Source organism: Sceloporus undulatus, chromosome 8 (assembly GCF_019175285.1).
Source record: "Sceloporus undulatus isolate JIND9_A2432 ecotype Alabama chromosome 8, SceUnd_v1.1, whole genome shotgun sequence".
Lineage (NCBI taxonomy): Eukaryota > Metazoa > Chordata > Lepidosauria > Squamata > Phrynosomatidae > Sceloporus > Sceloporus undulatus.
Genome location: NC_056529.1, coordinates 13,366,047 through 13,388,301, shown reverse-complemented (window position 1 = coordinate 13,388,301; position 22,255 = coordinate 13,366,047). Strand labels below are relative to the sequence as shown.

Below are 22,255 nucleotides of genomic sequence, written 5' to 3'. Positions count from 1 at the left end.
GTGGCATAGTGATTTGGCTGTTGGATCATGACCAGGGCCCAATTCCTGCTTGGCCATGAGACCCATTGGGTGACCTGGGGGCTGGGGGAAGTCACATAACCTCAGGAGAAAGCAATGGCAAACCCCCTCTGAACAAATCTTGCCAAGAAAATCCCATGATAGTTTGCATTAGGGTTGCTATAAGTCAGAAACAACTTGTAGGCACACAACACACACATTATTGTGAACATTTCATGGTATCTAGTCTAGTCTATTCTAGTCTAGTCTAGTCAGTGGCCAGAAAGGCTTGCAGGCCACTTAACTGGAAACATTTTGCAGTACTGTACATTTCACCGTTGAATATTATCTGGGCAACAAGGGGACATATTTCTTTCTGCTGGCCCAACTCTGGTTTGCTGTTTATAATTACAAAATGTCTTTCGCTTGGAATCTTTATGTTGGTATAGTTCCCAACTTTAAAAAAAATAAACTATTCACTGAGACTGCATCCAATCTCAAAAATTCCCATTATCTTTCCAGAATAAACAGGGGAATTTAATAAGCTTATACATGTATAAAGGAATAAACTGTGAGAACTTTACTAAGCTCAGAGCAAAACTATGTTCAGTTTCTGTTTCTGCATGGTGGGCAAGGATTCCTTTGAACTGAACAAGGTTAATGACCAGAATTAGACTAAAGAGGCAGTGAGGTAATGATATTCTTCTTTCCCAGACAGTTCCATTACTGTGTAAAAGCAGCAAGATATATAAGCATGTAATTAACCCAGTTATGAAGACTCCTACTATACAATTCACATTAAAACACCATGAGGATCACATCAGCCAGGTTCAGATCCCATGGTTGAACCAGGATCTAGCATCTGGGAATGGACTTCTCTATTAGATTCTCTTTTCTAGTTAGCAGTAGCCATTATTTGTCATCTACAGCACATAAGGCAAAAGTATAGATACTAAAAGCACAAACTGCTGTGTAAATAGTTACTGAATGGCTTGCATTTTTTTTTTATTAATGTTATTTCTGGGCACCACAATTCAAAAAGGATGTTGAGAAGCTGGAGCATGTCCAGAGGAGGGTGACCAAAATGGTAAAGAGTCTGGAAACCATGCCCTATGAGGAACAATTTAGAGCTAGGGATGTTTAGTCTGCCTTCAAATCAGAACTTCAAACTATTGTTTCTGATCGTAATTTAAAGGGAGAGTCTCTCTGTGTCATGGCAAGCCATGACCATACAGTCCAGGAAGTAGAAAAGGTAAATGGTGAAGGTGAAGATGGGCAGGGGTCGAAGAGATTGTGCAAGCTGCCACTCCTTGTGACCAAAACATGTTTGGACTTAAGAGGAGACACAGCTTTTGTCAAAAACAGTTTCTATTCTTACAAGTATAAAGAGGGCTTGAATGTACTTTGTTTAACATGAGTCACTATGTACAGTATTTACATAAACAGAGTTCAGTTACTCTGCAAAAAATAAATGTTGTTTTTCTGTTTCCAAAATGCAAGAAAGTTGTATAAGAAAATTCCATAAAGAATCAACAATAGCATTTACCATCGTAACTTTTAATGCAACAGGAGTAGGAACATATTATAAAATATTTAGATGGGTAAGAAATCAATTTTAAAAAAATCTGTTAGTAGACACAGCATCCTCCAACATGGTGCCATCCAGCTGTACTGGATAATAGCTGCTATCATTCCAGTCAGTCTGGCAACGATGACAGTAGGGCCTGTAGTCTAACATATCAGGAATGTGCACCAGCTAAAAGAGCAAAGAATCTTATAAGCACGTTATATATAAACAAATTTATTAAGACAGAAGCTTTCATTAAAAACATAAAATGTTATCCTCAATGAGGATACCTTGGGGTCATTCCCACTTGAGGAATAACCCACTTTCCAATCTGCCTATGCTCCGCTGTGTGAAGTTATTTCAAAAGGTCCCTCGTTCTTACTATGAAAAGGGATCTTTTGTAATTGCTTTTTTTTTGCTGGGAACGCTTGTCATTCCCATTAGCTGAGCCGGGGAAGACGGCAGCCCTTCAGCTGGTCGTCCCCCGCCCTCTGAAACCCCTGTTGTCCCGACCTCACCCTCTCCCTTTCTTTCTTCCTTTCTCTCTTCCTCCTTTCCCCTCCCCTCTCCTCCCTCCTTCCCTTCTTTCTCCCTATGTCCCTTCTTTTCCTTCCTTCCTTCCTTCCTCTTTCCTTCCTGGGGCCCTCCTTCCCCCACAAATGACCCCATCTGTCATGGCATCCGACAGTGCGGGAGCCCAGTGTACACCGGGTAAGCAGCTGTGGCAGCGGCACAGCGTCAGCGCTGGGAGCCCTGCTTGCACCCAGCAAGAGGCTGTGCTGGCAGCGCAGCACCAGGAGCCCAGTCTGCACCAGTGGCAGTGGCAGCAAACCTAATATCTCTCTGTGTGTAAACCATCTCACACATTGGTGCAAGACAAATAGATTAGCAAAGTTGTTGGGGGATGTGTGTCATACCACATGGATCAGTGATACCATCAGCTGCTGATCCCTCAAGAGTTTTCAAAAAGAAAAAAGACAATTGTATCCAATACATACAAATATGGTGCACTGACGTAGATCAGAATGAGCTCCACAGAAGAATGGAAGCAAGAATGATGAGACAACAATATGTTTGTAAAGAATCTATATTTAGAGTCAGATGCTTTGATTCAATTAAACACACACACATATATACACCAAATCCTGTCAAGTGTTCATACAAAGACATTACAAACATTTGAGAGGACACAACAGAGCGTCTCATTATTGGCAAAACAGACTAACCATGTATTTTTTTAACCCTATGCTAATTTCACTTTTACCTACCCAAATAAGGAGATGACTGAAAGCAAGTGGCTTTCTTCCAAGAATCAGATGTTATCCCCAGAGCATTTCGTTTTAAAGAAAGCAAATGTATGCAAAGAATGAAGCCAAAATTGTGAAGCTCTCTCCAGTTCTATTTTTCCAAAGAGGTTTCATCGCTCTCTAATGAAATGGGGCAAACTTTTTCACACTTAGTGAGCAGCAGCTGCCTAGCGAAAACTAAGGACAGCTGGGAAATGACTGTTTTGAGTTTCATATTATGATGCTAACTTTATTTGCAGAATGGAAAACACAGAGAACCCTTGAAGTCCTAGTAGAAGGCAGATGCATGCGCAAGTTCAACTCCAAGCATGTGAGCTGCCCTTGCATGGAAAAGATTCTGGGTGTTCCTCGCTTCCTGCATCTGAATTGCTCATGAGAGACACTATCACAAGCATGCCCTGTACCACAGTGTTGGAAAGAACTCTCTAAGGATGCAGTCCTTCACAGCACAGGCTTCCTCACTGAATGACATAAGGTAACACTACATTGAAAATGTTCACTCAATAAAGATCTAAGCAGCTTTGGACCACACAGCAAGGGCAAAGAACAAACAACAACATGTGAAAAGGCAAATGCAGTCAGAAGTGCAAAAAGTCCATCTGCTACTTGAGAATAGCAAAGGACTTCTGAACACCTGAAAAACAACAGAGACGTGGTAACTAACTTCCCTCCCCCTCCATCTTATTACGCATGAATGGTCTTAAAGAGCCAGTGGCTTTTTAAAAGGAGGAAAAAGAATGTCCACACATGTGGGCAGCAGCTGTCTTGTGCCACTATTGTTCATGGGAACAAGCAACATCCCTGAGACTCAAGATTCGTCAGGCTTCCTTTCCAGGCTCACAAAAGCTGAGAGAGAGGCAGCTGGCGTGAAGGAAGTTTTGCTAGTTTCTGGAAAGCCCACCCAATCCAACCCTAGTTCAGGCTCCCAGGCTCTTCCCCACCCATTCACTACATTCATGCTATTTTTTATGGTTACAGGGGTGGCACTGCTTAGATCCCTGAAATGATTTGCTTTCTTTGATGGATTCTTGGTACCTGAGAAACCATTAGCAAGGAACAATAAATTATACTCATCAAGAATAATTAAGGATCAAGGGCTCAACGGGTAATTTCTTCTTTAAAATGAAAAGGGAAAAAATAAGATGAGATGAGATGAATGCATGAGATGAATGAATACTTGATACTTGAAATGTGAGAGAATTTCAAAAGTGAAATCTAGAGAGATGCAGAGCAGGTAGAAGGAGACAGGGAGAAAGAAGAATGAACCCTGTTGCTCACCAAGAGGGAGTGTTGTCTCTTGACCCATGATCTTCCAGAACGTAACAGTAAAGTTCACTGAAATTAGCAGACTTTGTACGGAGGTCCCAGCAGATGTTTCAGCATTTAATACCCTCTAGTGGTTCCTCTCTGAATAGCAACATGCCATAGCAATTCTTGAAAAGCAAGTTAAACAGTTGGGGAATGTACCCCCAGGTTTACCTGCTTCAGTCTCACAGATGTAGTCAATCTGATGCAAGAACATGACATTAGATGGATTTGGCACATGATGTGTACATTACAACAATGAACAAGTCCCTTGAGATGGGTTGTATGATCGCTTCTGTATCTAGCTCACTAGGGAAAAGACAGCACAATGGCTAGTCAAGCAAGCAAGCACAGGATTTAAGCAGAATAGCTTTCTTGTGTATTGAAGAATAAACCCTCCTCCTTCTCTGGGCCACAGTTGTCTTTTCTTGCTATGGCATCCAAAGAATCATGCATCCAAAGAATCCGGAAGCTGCACCAAAGCTGCACTCCAGTGTTTAGGAATGGAGTGTGGCTTTGGCGCAACCTCCAGACTCTTAGGACCCATGCATCATTTAAATAGCATACCTCCAAAGAGACTCAAAGCAGCTTTATTTTGGCAGTCTGTAACAGGCCTATGTAAACTTTCTTCCCCAGGAAACAAGTCCCACTAACATTTGAACATTCACCTTCTAATGGGCTTCCAAATTGGACTACATAGCATATACTTGAAATACTTTTAAAAACTCAAACAGCAGACACCATCTTGAATGAGGCATTCCTTTAATAAGAGAAATACCTCTTTGAATATTGCTGTATTAGGAACATGAAGAGTCTAAACAACGTATATATTCTCCACTCAAAAAAAAAGCCTACTGTTTTAATCTGGGAATGAGGAAAGTGTAGAACCACAGATATGGTTGAATTCCAGTTCCCATGATTTCCTACCACTGTCTGTGCTGCCTAGGACTTCTGGGAGTTGCAATTGAAGAACATCTGGAAGGCCACACTACTCACATCTCTGAGTTAAAGAATGAAAGTTAAGTTACCTGTGTCCTCGGATGTCAGACTGGTCACACACTCCACCCAAGGCAATTCGGTGGAACTCTCGGCCCAAAGTTTTTGCCACAGATCTTCCCACACTAGTTTTGCCAACTCCAGGGGGACCCACAAAACAAAGGATGGGTCCCTTCAAGTTGTTCTTTAGTTGTCTGACTGCCAAATACTCCAACACTCTCTTCTTCAGTTTTTCCATTGCATAATGGTCATTGTCCAGAAGAATTCTGGCTGCCCGGATATCTAGACAATCTGTTGACCAAATATTAAATGTTAACCACTAAGGTAAGGAATAACACTATGAGCATAATACTATAGAATTATCCTAACTTTTCTTTTTACTAATTTATAGCCTCAAACCTGTGGAAACACATAAGGTTCCCTTTACCTTTTGTACTTTTGTTCCAAGGCAATTCTACCATCAATTCCAAATAATTTCGTGTCAAGGCATATTCAGGCATTGACTGAGGCATTTTCTTTAACCTAGAAAGACAGATAAAATTGACCAGAAGTAACCCAATCCTAAACTTTCATGTATATATATATTTACACATGTATTACACCAGAGAAATTCAACCAATATAACCTAGGAATTCCTGATTATATGCCAGCATGCTGTAATAAACTTACATCATAGCGGGCTAAATAATTAGGACAATTATACCAGTCCCAACAAAGGCTACAGTCATAGACTCTATTGATGTAGCAATCTTACTAAACAGGTCTGGGTTAGGTAAATATATGGGTGGGAAATGTCTCAGAAATTCTCTCTATATTCCCTTGTGCTTTTCAAATATAAATATTTTATATAATGGATATAAATATCATGAATAAATAACCAGACGTCTCCATCTTCAATAAAACCCAGTTTTTACCCAGAAATTACATTTCATATGTGTAAAATGAAAGTGTTAAATATCAGAACCCAGGACCAACTCTATGAAATTAAGATTGTAACTCTAAACCCGTGTGTATATGTGATTTCAAGTTGCCTGGTGATTTATGGTGACCCCTTGAATTTCACAGAATTTTCTCAGGCAAGAAATATTTAGAGGCAGCTTTACCAGCTCCTTCCTTTGAAATATAGCATTGAGTACCTGCTATTTGTTGGCACTCTCCCATCCAAAAACTGACTAGAACTGAGCCTGCTTAACTTCCAAGATCTGTTGGGATCAATCAAAGGTCCAAAATACACTGCAGAAATAATCCAGTTTGAGACTGCTTTAACTGCCCTGGCTCAATGCTAAGGAATTCTGGGCATTATAGTTTTGTGAGATGTTTAGCCTTCTCTATCAGAGAGCTCTGGGTGATACAATGAACTACAATTTCCAGGATTTCCTAGCACTGAACCAGGGGAGATAAAGCCATCTCAAACTGGATTATTTCTGCAGTGTGTTTTGGACCTTTGTGTGTTTGTATGTGTATCTGTGTGTGTGCCTTCAATTCACCCGTTTACTTAAACTACCTCATGAATTTTCATAGGTTTTCTTAAGCAAGTAAATGAAAAATGCCTTGTGTTTCTGTTTCTAGTTAATATCAAAATCTTCAAATCAAAATATGAGAGGCCTCAAGAAAGCAATGGAAGGGCTCACTAGCCTTTGTTGTTCCTCAGCCTTGAGAAGACTTAGAATAAGAAGGGAACAAGGACTGTCAAGATCTTCTAGTCAGTCTTTTACCAGTTATTGTAAAGGTTCCTTTGAGGACCACAACTCTTGTGCTTTACATGTTTGTCCAGTTATACCCTGGGTTTTGTCTCAAGCAGATCATATCCCAGAAGATTACATTTAGATTTCTTCTTTTAGACAAACAACCCATTATGAAGTACTGAAAATGTGGTATTTCAAAATATAGGAAAACAGCTGAGCACTCCAATGCAAAAATCTGATATTTAAAGAATTTCAAAACCTCAAAATCTTAGAAATGAAATAGCTTACCTCTTTACCTCCTTAATACACACTTTTAAAGCCTGCTCAGGCATACTGGAAGCTCGGATTTTCTTTTCAAGAATAACAATATCATCATGATCTTCATCCTCCTCCTCTTCCTCACCAGAGCCTGGAATGTGGGTGATCCTTCGAATAGGACGTATAGCTATAACCTAGAAGGTCAAAAGTGTGCCACCAGCTGTTTGTAAGACCTTGTGGCTAATGTAGTAAGCAACAGGTAACAAAAAAAAATTCATAACTGAGTAATAATTAATTAACTGCTACTAAATCCAAGATATTTCAAGTCAAAAGACTTTTAAAAGCTCTACATCCTATAACAAAATTAGACTAAAACATAATACTGACAGTAAAAATTGTTCCCTGCTTTCAACATAATAAATCCCATATGTATAATGAGCAAACTCTATACTCTGAACTACTGTTTTCTTAGTTCATTTGAGAGAAAATGTCTGCCGTATTATACACACATTAAGATCATTCCAGTTTCATTAAATGAGATGTTACTGTATCTTCAAATAATTCAGGTTATAATCTAAATATGCACTTATGTCACAGTCCTATAAATTACTACTCTTCTAAGATAAATGTGTGACACTGGGGCTTGCTTCTTGAGTAAACATGCATAGAACTGAGCTGTGCTATGCAAGAGAGGAAGATGTTGCATCGGGCCAGCTGTGGTATGTATCCTTGTTGGGAATCTGTTCAAATGGGTAAGAACTGCAGTTGTACATGAGTGTTTGTGTAGCCCTTGCCCGGAGTATAGCCCACATATGGGCCCCAGAGTCAAAAAGATTGTGCACCCTGGTCTACAATGGCTAGCAGGGGTACCCAAAGTTTTAGAACAAGGGGCTTTCCTCAGTCCAACCTGGATGCCAGAGACTGAATACAAATCTACCAGCATAGCCATTCCCCATTTTAATTTAAACTTAATGTTCTTTCTTTACTGGTATATCACAAAAAGTACCTAAGAACACTTGCCTTGTGATTTATGTATACATTATTTTAATCATTCAAATATATCTATATCTATTTCTTCAACTGATTAATACAAGAAAAAAAATACCCTTTTGTCATCGTCTTGTTTAGGTTTTCGAGTTTTCTGAAGAAGCTTCAAACCTTCGATCTGCCTGACAAGCAAGGGTATGGTCATCTTGAAACGCTCCTCTAAGCCAACAGCATCTAAAATCTTAAAGAAACATATAACACACAATATTAAGTATTGTTTTTTCCCCAAAATATTCTCATGTCTCCATAACTTTCAAGCCCCCAAAGGACGAAGGAAGTCCAAATAGCACCAATGCTGGTACCATTTCAGAACCAAGTCAAAACATGTCTTTTTATTGCTGCCTTTGGGCCTGATTTTATCCTGGATGCCTATAGGCTATGGTTGGTACCATTTTAAATTGTTTTAACTGGTTTAAAACGGTCTGTTTTTTAACTGAAGGCATTTTACCATTTTGGTAGTTGTGATAATTTGGAAACAAAATGTGGATGGTTTGAACAAAAGACATTGTTTTTTTGTTCAGCATGAAGAACTGGAGCAGCCGTACCTGAAGCTTCTCCTGGTTGCTAGTACGGATGATCGAAGTTAATATATCAGGTAGAGCTTCCCTGGGCAGATTGTCTAGCAAGCGTCTCAGTTTAGCCACTGCAGGTATTGACATATCAAGCATCTCTACCAGCTTGATCAGAAGAAAAGAGAAAGAAAGGTATTGAAAGTTATTACTATCAGTATTATTCAGGATTATATAGCTCTGAAAATTCAAATCAGAGTGCAATATAAAAAGAAATCTATTTATAATAAACTCACTCCTTTGAGCACCGGATTGGGGCCACGGCAACTACACACCGTGGCCCCAACACAGTATTTTCCTGGCACTAAAAGAAGCAGCAAAATGCCACTCCTTTTCGCGCTGGGAAAAAGGCACCTTTGCCATCATAGTGGCTGCTTTTCCATGTTTTGGTGGCGTGCAATGTTTAAATACTGCCAAAATACTGAAATGCTGCCGCCGTCTGGTCACGACTTCACAGCAGCCTCCCGGCAGCTTGGGGACATGCGTCATGCATATGCCATGCCCTTAAGCCACTGTGATGCCAGCTCTTTTGGCCCATCTGTTCAGCACCTTCAGTTTCAGTCATTTAAGAGTCATACGTCTTCAGTCAAGTCATCTTTGAGAATTTATCTGAACAAGTAAGGTTGACTTGCACAACAGAGTTGGCTAGCATTGCTGACTCAAATGCTGAAGGGTTTTTTTCCTGCTGCACAAATTGAATGCCTTTCTGCTGCAATTATCTTCAGAGCTTATTCTCTTTGCACCACATTTACCTCTTTCCCTTGGGGCAAGCAACACCTGTTTTACTTGTTCTAATCACATGTATCACCAACCATATTCTAAAATAGCATATATAGGTAACTTATTTTGAGGCTTCCTCGGAGAATCCAGAATGATCATCACAATAACAAAAAGACCTGTTGTCATTTTTTCAGGTGGGCATCTGTGTGCCTGAAGGGTTCTCAACAAAGGTTAATGAGAGCTCTTCTCAGTAATGTATAAGAAAACAGTCATTACACATAAACTGAAAAAATTGTTCAACCAACACCATTGTACTCTGCACTCTAACTTTATAAAGGTGAAATTCACATATGAACTCACTGTAGGTTTCTGATAATCAGAGGAAGTGGCCTGAAAAAATATCAAACATATCCTTTAGAATTGGAGGGTTAGCACACACAGGTATATATATATATAGACAAAAGTCATTTTCTAGTTCAGTAATGTGGAGCTTTTGTATATCTAGATGTTTAGAATCAAAAATCTCACAATACCTTACCACTGGTTATGGCAGATGATACTGACAGGAGTTACAAACCAAAACATATGGAGGACCAACCATTTCTGAAACATAGGACCAACCATGGCCAAAGACTATTTACACTATGTAGGAGCAACTCTCAAGAAACTCAAGCAGAGTCTTTCCCAGCCATGCCACCCAAGGTCTTTTTAAGTAGAGATGCCAAGATCTGGATCCAGGTCCTCCTGAACCATGTTCTACTACTAAGCTATGGGTCTTTCCACTACACTCAACGACCAAGGCTTGTTTGTTCCCACAAAGACATTTAGCGCACAATATTCCTACACCCAAGTCATCTAACCTGTACTGCATATTTATAGAACTGCTCTGACAGCTCTCCCAGCTCTTCCTCAGATGCAGACTTGTTGGTAAACTGTTCCAGCCGGTCCAGTTGTTCCACGTCCGCAACAGGATAGGGCTTTTCCTTTACCAGCTGCAAAATCTGGAATCTGCAGAGGCCTGTTATCAGCAGAGTATAATGTGGCTTTGGCCAGTTGCTGCCAACCACTTGAATTGCCAGTGCAGCTGTGCCAATCCTGAAAACGCGAAGAAGATCTGCATTATTTGTCATGCTGAAACAGGAAGAATGGTCTTTGATGGGATCGGGATAAATATATAGCTTCTCATCAAGATTTTGCTTGAGACAAATGGGACTACCTTTGGTCCAAAACACACTACAGAAATAATCCAGTTTGAAACCACTTTAACTGCCCTGGTTCAGGGCTAGGGAATTCTGGGAACTGTATTGTGGTCCTAGCGTTCTCTGACAGAGAAAGGAACATTGGCTCTTATCGTAATATGTCCATTTCCAGTAGATATGATCTTGTAGCATCTTTGAGACTAACTGAAAAAAAGAAGTTGGCAGCAAGAGATTTCATAAACCAAAGTCTACTTCCTCAGAAGCATTGGGAAGACCTTATTTGTCATTGTTAACTGCGCTCAAAAAAATCAGACAATTAGTCAGTTCAGTTCAGTACTGTTGACACAATTCTATGAATAGTTCACAAGGGTTCCAGGCACAGGTCTTTTTCAGTCTTACCTGGGGATGCTATGATTCTTTACATACAAAACCTTTATAGTACCTCTGTACTATAGCTTTTGACAATATGACACTCCAGTTAGAGTTATTCACTGAGTGGAGCATTGGATTCATGGCCTTTTAATTCTATTGTTTTATAAGATTAACATCAACAGCAGGGACGTAGCCAGGATTTTAGGAAGGGGGGGTCCAGACTAAGTGCCACCATTATAATGGGGCTTGGGTGCAGCGGCGCAGCTGCACACACCATTCATTTTTCTAATGGAAGGGGGGGTCCGGACCCCAAGATCCCCCCCCCTTGGCTACGTCCCTGTCAACAGCCAAAAGTGAGAGACAGAGAGAGAAGCAGACACAGAGACAGAGCCATAGCTACCATAGGGCAAGCAGGGCATTGCCCCAGGGCCCCTGAGTCTAATGGGGACCCTCCCTGCCTGCCCTCACAAACACCTCTCAGGTCCCCTCCTTGGTCCACCCGCCTGCCCTCCCTTTCCCAACAAAGAAGTCAGGACTCATGGCTATGTTTGTGGGGGCGTGAGACTGCAGACAGGGGGCGGATTTTTCCAGCTCCTCCATTCCCATTGGCTACTGCTAGGTAGGCTCTGGAGAGAGGAGGAGCTTTTGTACTCAAACCTGTGTCCGCGCGCGCTCAGCACTTGCACGTGTGAGATAGAGAAGGAGAGCAGGCTGGCTGCTGAGGGAGAGAGATCTGACGACGACAACAGCCAGTACAGGTAGGCCTCGCTGTGCCTCACTGGGGCCAGGGGTTGGGCCTGCCTGCTGCTGCTGATTCACGTTGGGTTTGGGTACCATGGTGGGCAGCAGGTAGGCCTCTGGGGGGCTGGGCAGGAAGAAGGAGTAGGCCACTACTGCCATGGCTTCTGGGCAGGTTTCTTCCCCGGGCTTCACAATGCCGTTCTCAGGGACGTAGTAGGATTTTAGGAGGGGGGGGTCCAGACTAAGTGCCACCATTATAATGGGGCTTGGGTATGGCAGCGCCAGCAGCACACCCCATTCATTTTTCTAATGGAGGGGGGGTCCGGACCCCAAGACCCCCCCCGGCTACGTCCCTGCAGTTCTTAATCTCGTTCCACCTCTGACCTGAACCAGTTTTGCAAGACTGTTCTTTAATTGGGTTGCTTTTAAAGAAAATGTTCCTTATTGTTTTAAACTGTTTGCTTTAATTTTAATTGTAAGCAACAAGGGGAGGCTTAGGAGAGCCTGGAGGGCCACATCCTCCATTGCACATCTACATAATAATAGTAGTAATACTACACTTGATCTTAGCCAAAAGGCCGAGAAGGTAGTAAAATTTGGTTTAGCTGCTAGCAAGATTAGAATGAGCTTTCCTGATGGGAATGATGGCTAGTTCCAGTCTAGTTTTATGCTTTTATTATTTTCTCATTTATGATGTATTATTGGCCTTTTGTTGATGGATCTCTTTTATTAACTTTACCATGTTGTTGTTTGGTGATTTTTATGCTTTTTTTTTTGTAAACTCTGTTTTTGTATTTACTGTCTGGATATATTTTATATTTTGATGGCTTTTAGCTTTTAAGAATAAATTTCTACTTTCTTCTTTCTATAGCAGTAATAAAAAACATTGCATTCAAATGGCCCCAAATACCCTCTAGGGTCTAGGCTATTTATTAAACAAAAGGAAAGGGCTAGAAGTTGCTGCCCTTAAAAAACGGAGGTCATATAGATGGCAAAATGCTCCCCGCACACCCTCCGTGTCTTTCCTTGAGGTTGAGTGTGTGTGACTTGCCCAGTGCGTTTTCTTGGTTTGTTCAGAGAGTTTGCTCTTGCTTTTCCTGGAGGCTGAGAGTCTGTGACTTGCCCACCCTACTGATCCCTTTTTTACAGATAAATTGACCAACTATAATTAAAATGAAAAGAACTTATAAAAAAGCACAGATTTTATCTGTCAGAAATGCTTTTAAATCAAAATTGAAGCAGTGCATATTGCTCAGATTTGAAAATAAACTGAAAACAGTTTACAGTTTGTGCTTATAAGGTGTTATTACAGTATTATTCATTTTGCTGCTATTTTGAATAATCTTTGAAGGAACTAATAATGTTATTGCTTTTCCCTTCATCACTAACTGTCAATGTATTGTAAAACACACACATGACCATATAAGTATGTTCAAACATGAAATGATATAGGGGCCCCGAATGTACTTTCTGCCCCAGGGCCCCTAAAGGCCTAGCTACGGGCCTGAACAGAGACAAACACAAAGAAGCAGTGAAATCTGCTCAAGCAACTTCTGAACTCTCAGAATAGCAACCCACATAATTTCTAACCCTGTTGTGAAACCACAGCAGCCAAAAGGCCAGAGAGGTGAAAAGTATAAAGGCAAGGGTCCTTCCAGCCTCATTTGGTTGGCATCAACCGCGGCACCAATGTCATCCCAAGCCTTTGTGAACACCTGAAGGAAAGTGTGTGTGATTACTGTATGAATGTGTGAGTGAATGAAACTGCTCTTGATACTTAATGTTTGTATTACTTTTGTGATTTAGTAAATGTTACATGCATAGTGGCTAAAACCAAATTTGGTGTCGCGTCAGCCCTGCTTGGGTGAGTCCACAGAAAGAGACATTTTCATTACTCGCTCTCAGGTTAAGAGGGCTGCCCTTACCAATTTGGGCATAACAGAAGTCAGAGGAGAGTAGATTTTGAGTGAACGTTAGGAGGAACGTCTTGATAGTAAGAGTGGCTTGGCAATAGAGCCAATTGCTTAGAGAGGAGGTGGGGACTCCTTCTTTTAATATCTTTAAAAAGAGGTTGGACATTGTAGCTGGGGATATTGTTGTAGCTGGAGATCCTGCACTGAGCAGGGAGTAGGTCCTGATGGACCATGAAGCCACTTCCAACTCTATGGTTCTATATTGTTGTTGTTGTTGTTGTTGTTGTTGTGTGCCTTCAAATCATTTATGACTTATGGCTACCCTAATGCAAACCTGTCAAGTCAGAAATGACCTGAAGGCACACAACATCAACAACAAGGCAAACCTATCGCCGTTCTTTCTTGGCAAGTTTCTTCACAAAGGGTTTGCCATTGCCATCCTCTGAGGCTGAGAAAGTGTGACTTGCCCAAGTGGGTTGACAACTGTGACTAATTACTTTGAACTTTTAAAAAAGGTACTGGGTTCTCATTTTACTGACCTATGAAAGGATGGAAAGCTGGGCCAGCCCTGAAGCCCTGCAAGATCGAACTCACAACCTTGCGGCTGCGATGCTAAGCCTATTGCAGGGTTTTTCTGGGTGAGATTGGTTCAGAGGAGGTTTGCCATGGCCTTCCCCTGAGGCTGAGAGAGTGTGAGGCGAGTGGGTTGCCAGGTCTCTAGAGATGGAGTCCAAGGCTCAAACCATTGAGCCACGCTGCCTCTCTAGGTCGCCAGAAGGGGGAAATGACTTGGAGGCAAGCAACACATGCAACAAATGAAGAAAAAATAAACACTATATATGCTATTATTAATACCAATATTACTTAATTTAAAGTAATAGTGCCACCTGGAATAATATTGTGTCCAGTTCTGGGCACAATTCAAAAAGGACATTGAGAAACTGAAGCCATGTGTCCAAAGGAGAGTGACAAAAATGGTGAAGGGTCTGGAAACCATGAAGCCCTATGAGGAAGGACTTAGGGAGCTGGGGATGTTTAGCCTGGAGAAGAGAAGGTTAAGAGGTGATATGAGAGCCCTGTTTAAATATTTGAAGGGATGTCATCTTGAGGAGGAAGCAAGCTTGTTTTCTGCTGCTCCAGAGACTAGGACACAATGGAGCAATGGATGGGTGTTAGTAAGGGCTGTTTGACAGTGGAACACGCTCCTTTCTTGGAGTGTAGTGGAGTCTCCTTCCTTAGGGGTCTTTAAGCAGAGGCTGGATGGACATCTGTCAGGGATGCTTTGACTGAGAGTTCCTGCATGGCAGAATGGGGTTGGACTGGATCAGGGCCCTTGCGATCTCTTCCAACTCTAGGATTCTATGATAGTTGATCCCTTTCTCTTTTTCTATGATGTCTTACTTAAATTGTGAGCCTGAGGGCAAGGAACCGTCTAACAGACAATTTGTAAGCCGCTCTGGGAGCCTTTGCGGCAGAAGAGCAGGAGACAGAGACTCTAAACAAATATAATTTTAAAAAAATTAAAATAATAATAATTAATATTGTAACAACAAAACAATTAATAATGGTAGTATTGTAATAATAATACTGTATTGTATTATTAATAATATCGTAATGTTGACATTGTTGATTAGTTATTATTATTATCACCACTATTATTAATATCATTCTGATTTATAATACTGTACTATTAATAACATTGCAGTGTTAACATTATTATTACTGTCATCATTATTAACTACACTAATTTACGATACTGTATTATTAACGATAATACTGTAATGTTAACATTATCAATTAATTATTATAATCACTATTAATTAATCATGATTAATGATGTCATTGTGATTTATGATAATATTGCATTAATAATAAAATTATAATGTTAACATTGTCGATTAATTATAATTATAATTATTATTGCCATCATTAATTAAAGTATTATGACTGGTATCATTCTGGTTTATAATATTGTCTTATTAATAATAACATTGTAATGTTAACATTGAAGAATTAAACCAGGGTTCGATTGCAGCACGGTCGCCATGGCAACGAAGGGGGCGTTGTCTGCACATGCGCGCGGGAGCAATGGTTCTAAGGTGGGCGTTGCCATGGTAACAGCGGCTTGAGGGAGGGGGGCACAGTGAGAGGAGGGTCTCAGAAAAGGGGCGGGGCGAGCGAGCCGAGGACCCTCGGTTGCCATGGCGACGTGGGCGGGGCCCAGACCTGTGCAGCGGCGGCAGGGCGTCGAGGTCGCTGGGCGGGTCGCTGGTGTCCGGGATGACGCCGATGATGGTGCTCTTGAGCGAAGTGCCCTTCAGGAGCCGGCTCCGGACCAGCTGCATGTTCCGCGGGGAGTCCACGCTGGCGCGCATGGTGGAGCCCGGGAGCAGCACCGCCTCGGGGGTCAGGAGCAGCGGGAGCCGCGTTGGGATCTGGATGGCGCTGCCGCCCGAAGACGACGACGACGAGGACGACGCCATGGCTTCCTCTCAGCTTGGTCCGGTAGCGGGGCAAAGGTTGCCTGCTGCGATGAAGGCCGCGCTACGGAAGCCGGCGAGGGCCCAACTTGGACGCGGCGCCTCTCGGGCTCCCTCTGGAGGCGGCGAGGAGAACTGCCCAGGGCTTCATAAACTCAGTGGTCACTGGGGTTTGTTTTGGACTTCAGCTCCCAGAAGCCTTAGCGAGTTTGGGCAGCAGACAGGAATCCTGGGAGCTGAAGTCCAAAACAGGATCAACGTTTGGGAACCTCTGTGAGTTTAGCTGAACTGAGTTGTGAGAGAGAGCTTGGTGTTAGACAATGAAGAAGACCAGGGTTCGAATCCTGGCTCAGCATGGAAACCCTCTGACTGGGTGATCTTGGGCAAGTCACACTCTCTCAGCCTCAGAGGGAAGGTGATGGCAACCCCCCTCTGAACAAACTTGCCAAGAAAACCCTATGGTAGGGTCAGAAGTCGGAAAGGACCTGAAGACACACAACAATAAAGTCCACATTTGTCAGAGCTGGGAAAGGTTATGTTGTTTTTAAAACCTGCATCTGAGGAAACAGGCTCAAGTCTGTGAAAGCTTATGCCACCAGCTTCTTTCAGTCAGCCTCAAAGGTGCTACTACAAGATCCCTTTGCATACTTTTTATTTGGTCCTGAAACACCAAGAATTCCCCAGCCAGCATTCTGGGAGTTGTTGTCCAAAAGTAACATCTCTAACCTTTAGGAAACACATCCAGGAGTAGCCATGTTGGCCATATAGCCAAGTACAATAACACCCAGCATCCATAAAGCAGTGATGCTTATTCTACACTTGTAGAACAGTAAGCAGTTCATATGGGCAATTGTTACGTTACACAAAGCATTTTGTCTTCTTGGGGAACCTCAAAGTACACTCTTCCCTCATGAATGTGGAAAAACCTCACATAACAAAAACACTATGTTCTTACCTAAGAAAACACTCTAGGAATCTAGGTCCTCCAGTGCAACTCTGTTGTCGACAAAATGAAGTCAAAGGCTTTCATGGCCAGCATCCATAGTCTTTTGTGGATTTTCGGGCTCTGGGCCCATGTTCAAGAAGAGTTTATTCCTGACGTTTTGCCAGAATCTGTGGCTGGCATCTTTGTTTTACTGTCTTCATACTAAAATATCTCTTTTGGATCCTTCTAAATCCAATTCCTCTTGACACTCATTTGAGGGAAAGCTCCAAAGAGGTGCCACCATTGCCATTTTCCACCTAAGCTTTCAAAAAGGCCAGGTGGGAAGAATAGAGGCCATTGGTGCTCCTGGGAGTTGCAAAAGGTAAGCCCTTACCATTTGCAACTCTACTCAGAGAAGAGGAAGAATTAAAATACAGTACTTGACAAAAATACCTAGACATATACATGAGTACAGTGCGCCCGCGCTATACGCAATCTTGAGCTTACGTGCCCAAGCCACACAGGGTGCAAGAGGCAGCGCATCCCATGATTCGGATGAATGGGGCACATGCACCGGCACGCTGCCGCACTGCCACACGCACGAGCCCCATTCACTTGAATGGGGCTCCAGCATAGGCGGGATTTGCCTTACATGGGGGGGGGGTCCGGAACAGATCCCCTGCATAAGGCAAGGTTAAACTGTATATACAGTAACCAAAGCCTCAAAAGTCAAAACCGCAAATGTGGAGGGACAAGTGTGCTTGCACTGTGTTAGTACTGTGATAAAGCCATTTTCCAAGTATGACTGAAATCAAGAGAAGGCTGACTTGGTATAACCTGGTAAAATAACATCCCAAATCCACAAAACAATGATGCCTTTTTCAGGGCAGCCCAAATGCACTAAATACATGTTGCAAGCTTTCAAAGCTCCATTGGCTTCTTCATCAGGCAAAGGTGTTAAAAATCATACAGGAGAAGAATATATATATATATATATATATATATATATATATGAATGAATGACAATGTTAGTCACAAGCCTGTATTTTCATGTTATCCTAGAAATGGAAACTGCATTGTTCTGGACTGAGTTCTAGCTTTTTCTTTTTCAAAACACTGTTGCTGCACATGATACATCCACAAGATGTCAGAACAGTACCAGAAATTGGTTTCTCTCTCGTTTGTTGGAAATGAGTTTCATATTATTTCACAGTCTAGTGGCTGTTACATTTACTTAACTGAGTAAAATGTAGATAAAGTTGGGTCCAGACCTAATCACATATGTAAGAGTTGTTTAACTCCTTTTGGCTGAACCTTGACTCATGGCGACCGTGGGATTGAGAAGAGAGTCACGTAACTGGACACTTCTAAGACACTCTGAAATCAGTGAGACCTACTCCACCTATTTCAGCATTTTTACTACAAAGGCTATTGATGATGGGCTTTTTAAAAAATGTTTTAATTATATTGAAATACATCATAGACTTTAACATGAACTACAATTGGCCCTCCATAGCCACAAATTCTTTATCTATGGATTCAACTATCCATGGCTTGGAAATACGCCAATATATATATATATAAATTCCAAAAAGCAAGCCTTGTTTTTGCTATTTTTTATAGAATCATAGAATAATAGAGCTGAAGAGACCTCAAGGGCCATCCAATCCAACCCCATTCTGCCATGCAGGAACTCTCAATCAAAGCATCCCCGACAGATGGCCATCCAGCCTCTGTTTGAAGACCTTTAAGGAAGGAGACTCCAATACACGCCGAGGGAGTTTGTTCCACTGTCGGACAGCCCTTACTGTCTTTGAATTCTTCCTAATGTTGAACTGGAATCTCTTTTCCTGTAGCTTGCATCAATTGTTCTGGGTCCTAGTCTCTGGAGCAGCAGAAAACAAGCTTGCTCCCTCCTCAATATGACATACAACTGAGCACTAATGTATTCCTAATTACAATGTATGGATGTGAGAGCTGGACCGTGAAGAAAGCAGACAGAAGGAAAACCAACTCATTTGAGATGTGGTGCTGGAGAAGAGTACTTAGAATACTGTGGACGGCCAAGAAGACAAACAAATGGGTTCTTGAACAGATCATACCAGACCTGTCCATGGAAGCCAATATGATCACGTTGATACTATTGTACCTTGGTCACATAATGAGAACATGGATTACTAGAAAAAATAATAATGCTAGGAACGATAAAGGGTAGAACAAAGAGCAGAAGACCACAGACAAAATGGATTCATGGGGGGGGAGGGTATGGGCTTGTGGGACCTAGGCAAGAAAGTGGAGAATAGGGATTCTTGGAGATGTCAATCCACAGCTTCGCCATGAGTCGAGGTTGACTTGAAGGCACCTACCAACAACAACAATCATTGAACTGTTCTTTGTGTCAAACACGCAACCAACTAATGCTTTTTATCAGCTGAAATTTATTTTCATTCAAGTTCTGAAGTCTTTTATTTAAGGAGCCCAAAGGATCTGAGAGCTTTAGGAAATAACTGTGAATTAACTCATATTGGATCCAAGCTGGAGAGTGAGGTTATTCTTTTCCACCCCAGATTCCTTGCTTGGAGACTACTATTTCTTTCTATTCTACAGCTTTCTCACAAACTCTGAAATTCCTGGTGTTTCAAAGTTAATTTCTTAGGAAGGAATAAGCATTTTATTGGTTTTGAATCAACAGGTTGTTGGTTTAATTTTTTTCCTTTGCTATGACTCAGCAAACTCTGAAAAAAATCAATCATTGCTGTGATTTGCTCTCATAATTGATAGAATGAGGACACATTGTGTATGTTTATTGATTCTTTACTGATTAGAATGGTTAACTTTCTCATTTGTAACATGATGTGAAAGTTGTTAATAAGTAATGACACACTGAGTACTTTGATCAGATGTCATCCTGTGCAGAGGTAAAACCTCCCTTTATCAATGTTTTTACTTCTGTTCACAGTGACGACTGTGCCAAATTAATTCACTTATACAGTCGCATGGCAAAATCATCCTTAACTGAGGACAATATTTGATGGAAGATCTGTGCCAGAGAAGACCTTAGGGTTTTTTCATAGCAAAACTGAATGCAGGGCCTAAATGCCCTAAAGGCACCAGATCTCAACTGATTTTGGAAGCTACACAGGGTCAGCTCTAGTAGTACTTGGATAGGAGATGGGCAATAAATAGCAGGTTCTGTAGGCTATATTTCAGAGGAAGGCACTAGCAAAACCCACCTCTGAGTATTCCTTGCCTAAGAAAACCCTATGAAATTCACCATAAGTCAACAGGCCAATTGAAGGCACTTACATACAAAACTGAACTAAAAAAAACAGGCTGATTTGTGTGTTATATTTTTGCTTCTCTTAATAGAGTTTTGTAAAAATGGCAACCCGTGCCAAAACATTACAACATATAGAGTACAGTACTCCTGTTCAGTATCTCAGCCAGCCAAATATTCCAAAGTACTCCATTCTGTTCTATTCTCCTTCCCTTTCCTCACAGTTTTAGTGATTTTCTCACTCTCACCCAATGGTCAGTTTGTACCCACTGACCATGCTTACTGAACTGCATTGGTTTGGCTGTTGAATTTTTTGGGTCTACATTCCTTAGAGTCCTCTGCATGAAAAATTAAATTCATGCCTTAAGTGATTAACAGTCAAGGTTTCTCCATCTCCATCATGTCAAGAAAGTAGAGGTCATTCTAAATCATCGATTCATGGAATGGGGGAAGACGTTAGCTTGTATGCCTCACAACTAAATACTAGAGTGAAATATCAAGAATTTTAATGCATTTTCCATTTTCTGTTCACATTTTAAATACTCTTTTGTGAAAAATTCATTTGTGCAAACACAGGGCTTTTGAGGAAAAAACACAACCTTTGTGCAGAATACCCTATCTTTTGTGCCAAAGGCAGTTTTCTGCATTAAAACCCTTTTTCCTCCAACATGTTTGTGCAAACACATTTTTCACACACACACACACACAGAGTCATGAGAAGCTAAACACCTCAAGCCAACTGACTATTATGGGCCATCTTCTCAAAGAAAAGAAAGATATCATGCATTTTTACATCCTGTTAAATGTGCAAGGCCATCTAAATGGCATTAAATGTTAAGTCCCAATTCTAAAATTAGTTTAATTATCACAGGATGGGAAGATTTTCAGCGTCATGAACCTTGCTATGAAAAAATCATGAATCTGCAGTTGAAATGAATCTTCAGAGTCTAAAGGTTCATTTGATCACAGGTTCATGACTTATTACCTAGGCAAGTGCCAAATATATTGTAGCCAGAAGAAGAGATTTGTCAGAAGAACTTTGTCCGGCACAAAAGCACTTGGCTCACAACAAGGAGACCACTTGGCTTTCACATGGTAAGACTTATTCTTACAAAATGCAGGTTGGATAAGCCATTATTGTCCCCTTTCTTTTTGTTGTTTCTTCGGTGTCCAAGTGTAGTAAATTATTTATCCTGGAAAATCTACCAAATAATGATTCACTTTGGTAGATGTGGATATTTTTGATGCCTCATGAAAAAAGGCAAGCATAGTGGGGGAAGGTCAATGCAAATAGATTTGAGTTTTTAATATTTAAAATGTCGACTGCCCTATTATTTCCGACTTGTTTTAAGTCATTTGTATATGTGCTTTCTCTTGGTAATATTAATTATGTGAAGCCACTGTAAAAAAATTAAAATGTTCTTCTTGGTAATGATAAATGTCTATCAGAATCTTATGGAGCAGGCAGCTGTTGTTTTTAATCCCAGGAATATATTTAATGTTGTGTTATTGGGAAGTTCAGGCTTGCTTTGATTTTGAGTATGCAGTCAGCCCTTCATATCCACAGATTCTTTATCCATAGATTCAAGCATCCACAGATTGAATATATTATAGAATCATAGAGTTGGAAGAGACCACAAGGGCCATCCAGCCCAACCCCATTCTGCCATGCAGGAACTCTCAATCAAAACATCCCTGAAAGATGGCCATCCAGCCTCTGTTTAAAGACCTCCAAGGAGGGAGACTCCATTACTCTCCAAGGGAGTGTGTTCCACTGTCCAACAGCCCTTACTGTCAGGAAGTTCCTCCTAATGTTGAGCTGGAATCTCTTTTCCTGGAGCTTGCTTCCATTGTTCCATGTTCTAGTCTCTGGAGCAGCAGAAAACAAGCTTGCTCC

The 22,255-nt window shown here is 41.3% G+C and overlaps 2 protein-coding genes and 1 pseudogene across 7 annotated transcripts in view; 1 reads left to right on the top strand and 2 right to left on the bottom strand.

The window, feature by feature from the left end:
• LONP2 (lon peptidase 2, peroxisomal) overlaps positions 1–16,219 on the bottom strand; it is a 40,973-nt gene extending 24,754 nt beyond the window's left edge. Inside the window, exons 1-8 of one of the 4 annotated variants that reach the window (XM_042437295.1) lie at positions 15,903–16,219; positions 10,312–10,546; positions 9,812–9,841; positions 8,708–8,839; positions 8,221–8,343; positions 7,146–7,309; positions 5,600–5,694; positions 5,205–5,463 (exon numbers count right to left, since the gene is read on the bottom strand). In XM_042437295.1, coding sequence (XP_042293229.1) covers positions 5,205–5,463; positions 5,600–5,694; positions 7,146–7,309; positions 8,221–8,343; positions 8,708–8,839; positions 9,812–9,841; positions 10,312–10,546; positions 15,903–16,159 — 1,295 coding nt within the window. In that variant the 5' untranslated portion in view covers positions 16,160–16,219. The remainder of the gene's footprint in view (positions 1–5,204; positions 5,464–5,599; positions 5,695–7,145; positions 7,310–8,220; positions 8,344–8,707; positions 8,840–9,811; positions 9,842–10,311; positions 10,547–15,902) is intronic. The other 3 variants (XM_042437297.1, XM_042437296.1, XM_042437299.1) reach the window with 3 other exon arrangements.
• Positions 12,215–12,353, bottom strand: LOC121914981 (annotated as a pseudogene).
• Positions 16,220–21,288: 5,069 nt separating the features above from the next.
• LOC121914211 (ATP-binding cassette sub-family C member 12-like) overlaps positions 21,289–22,255 on the top strand; it is a 60,782-nt gene continuing 59,815 nt past the window's right edge. For 2 of the 3 annotated variants that reach the window (XR_006100488.1, XR_006100489.1), the window contains exon 1: positions 21,289–21,453. The gene's annotated coding sequence lies outside the window, so the exon portion shown is untranslated. The remainder of the gene's footprint in view (positions 21,454–22,255) is intronic. The other variant, XM_042437430.1, reaches the window with a different exon arrangement.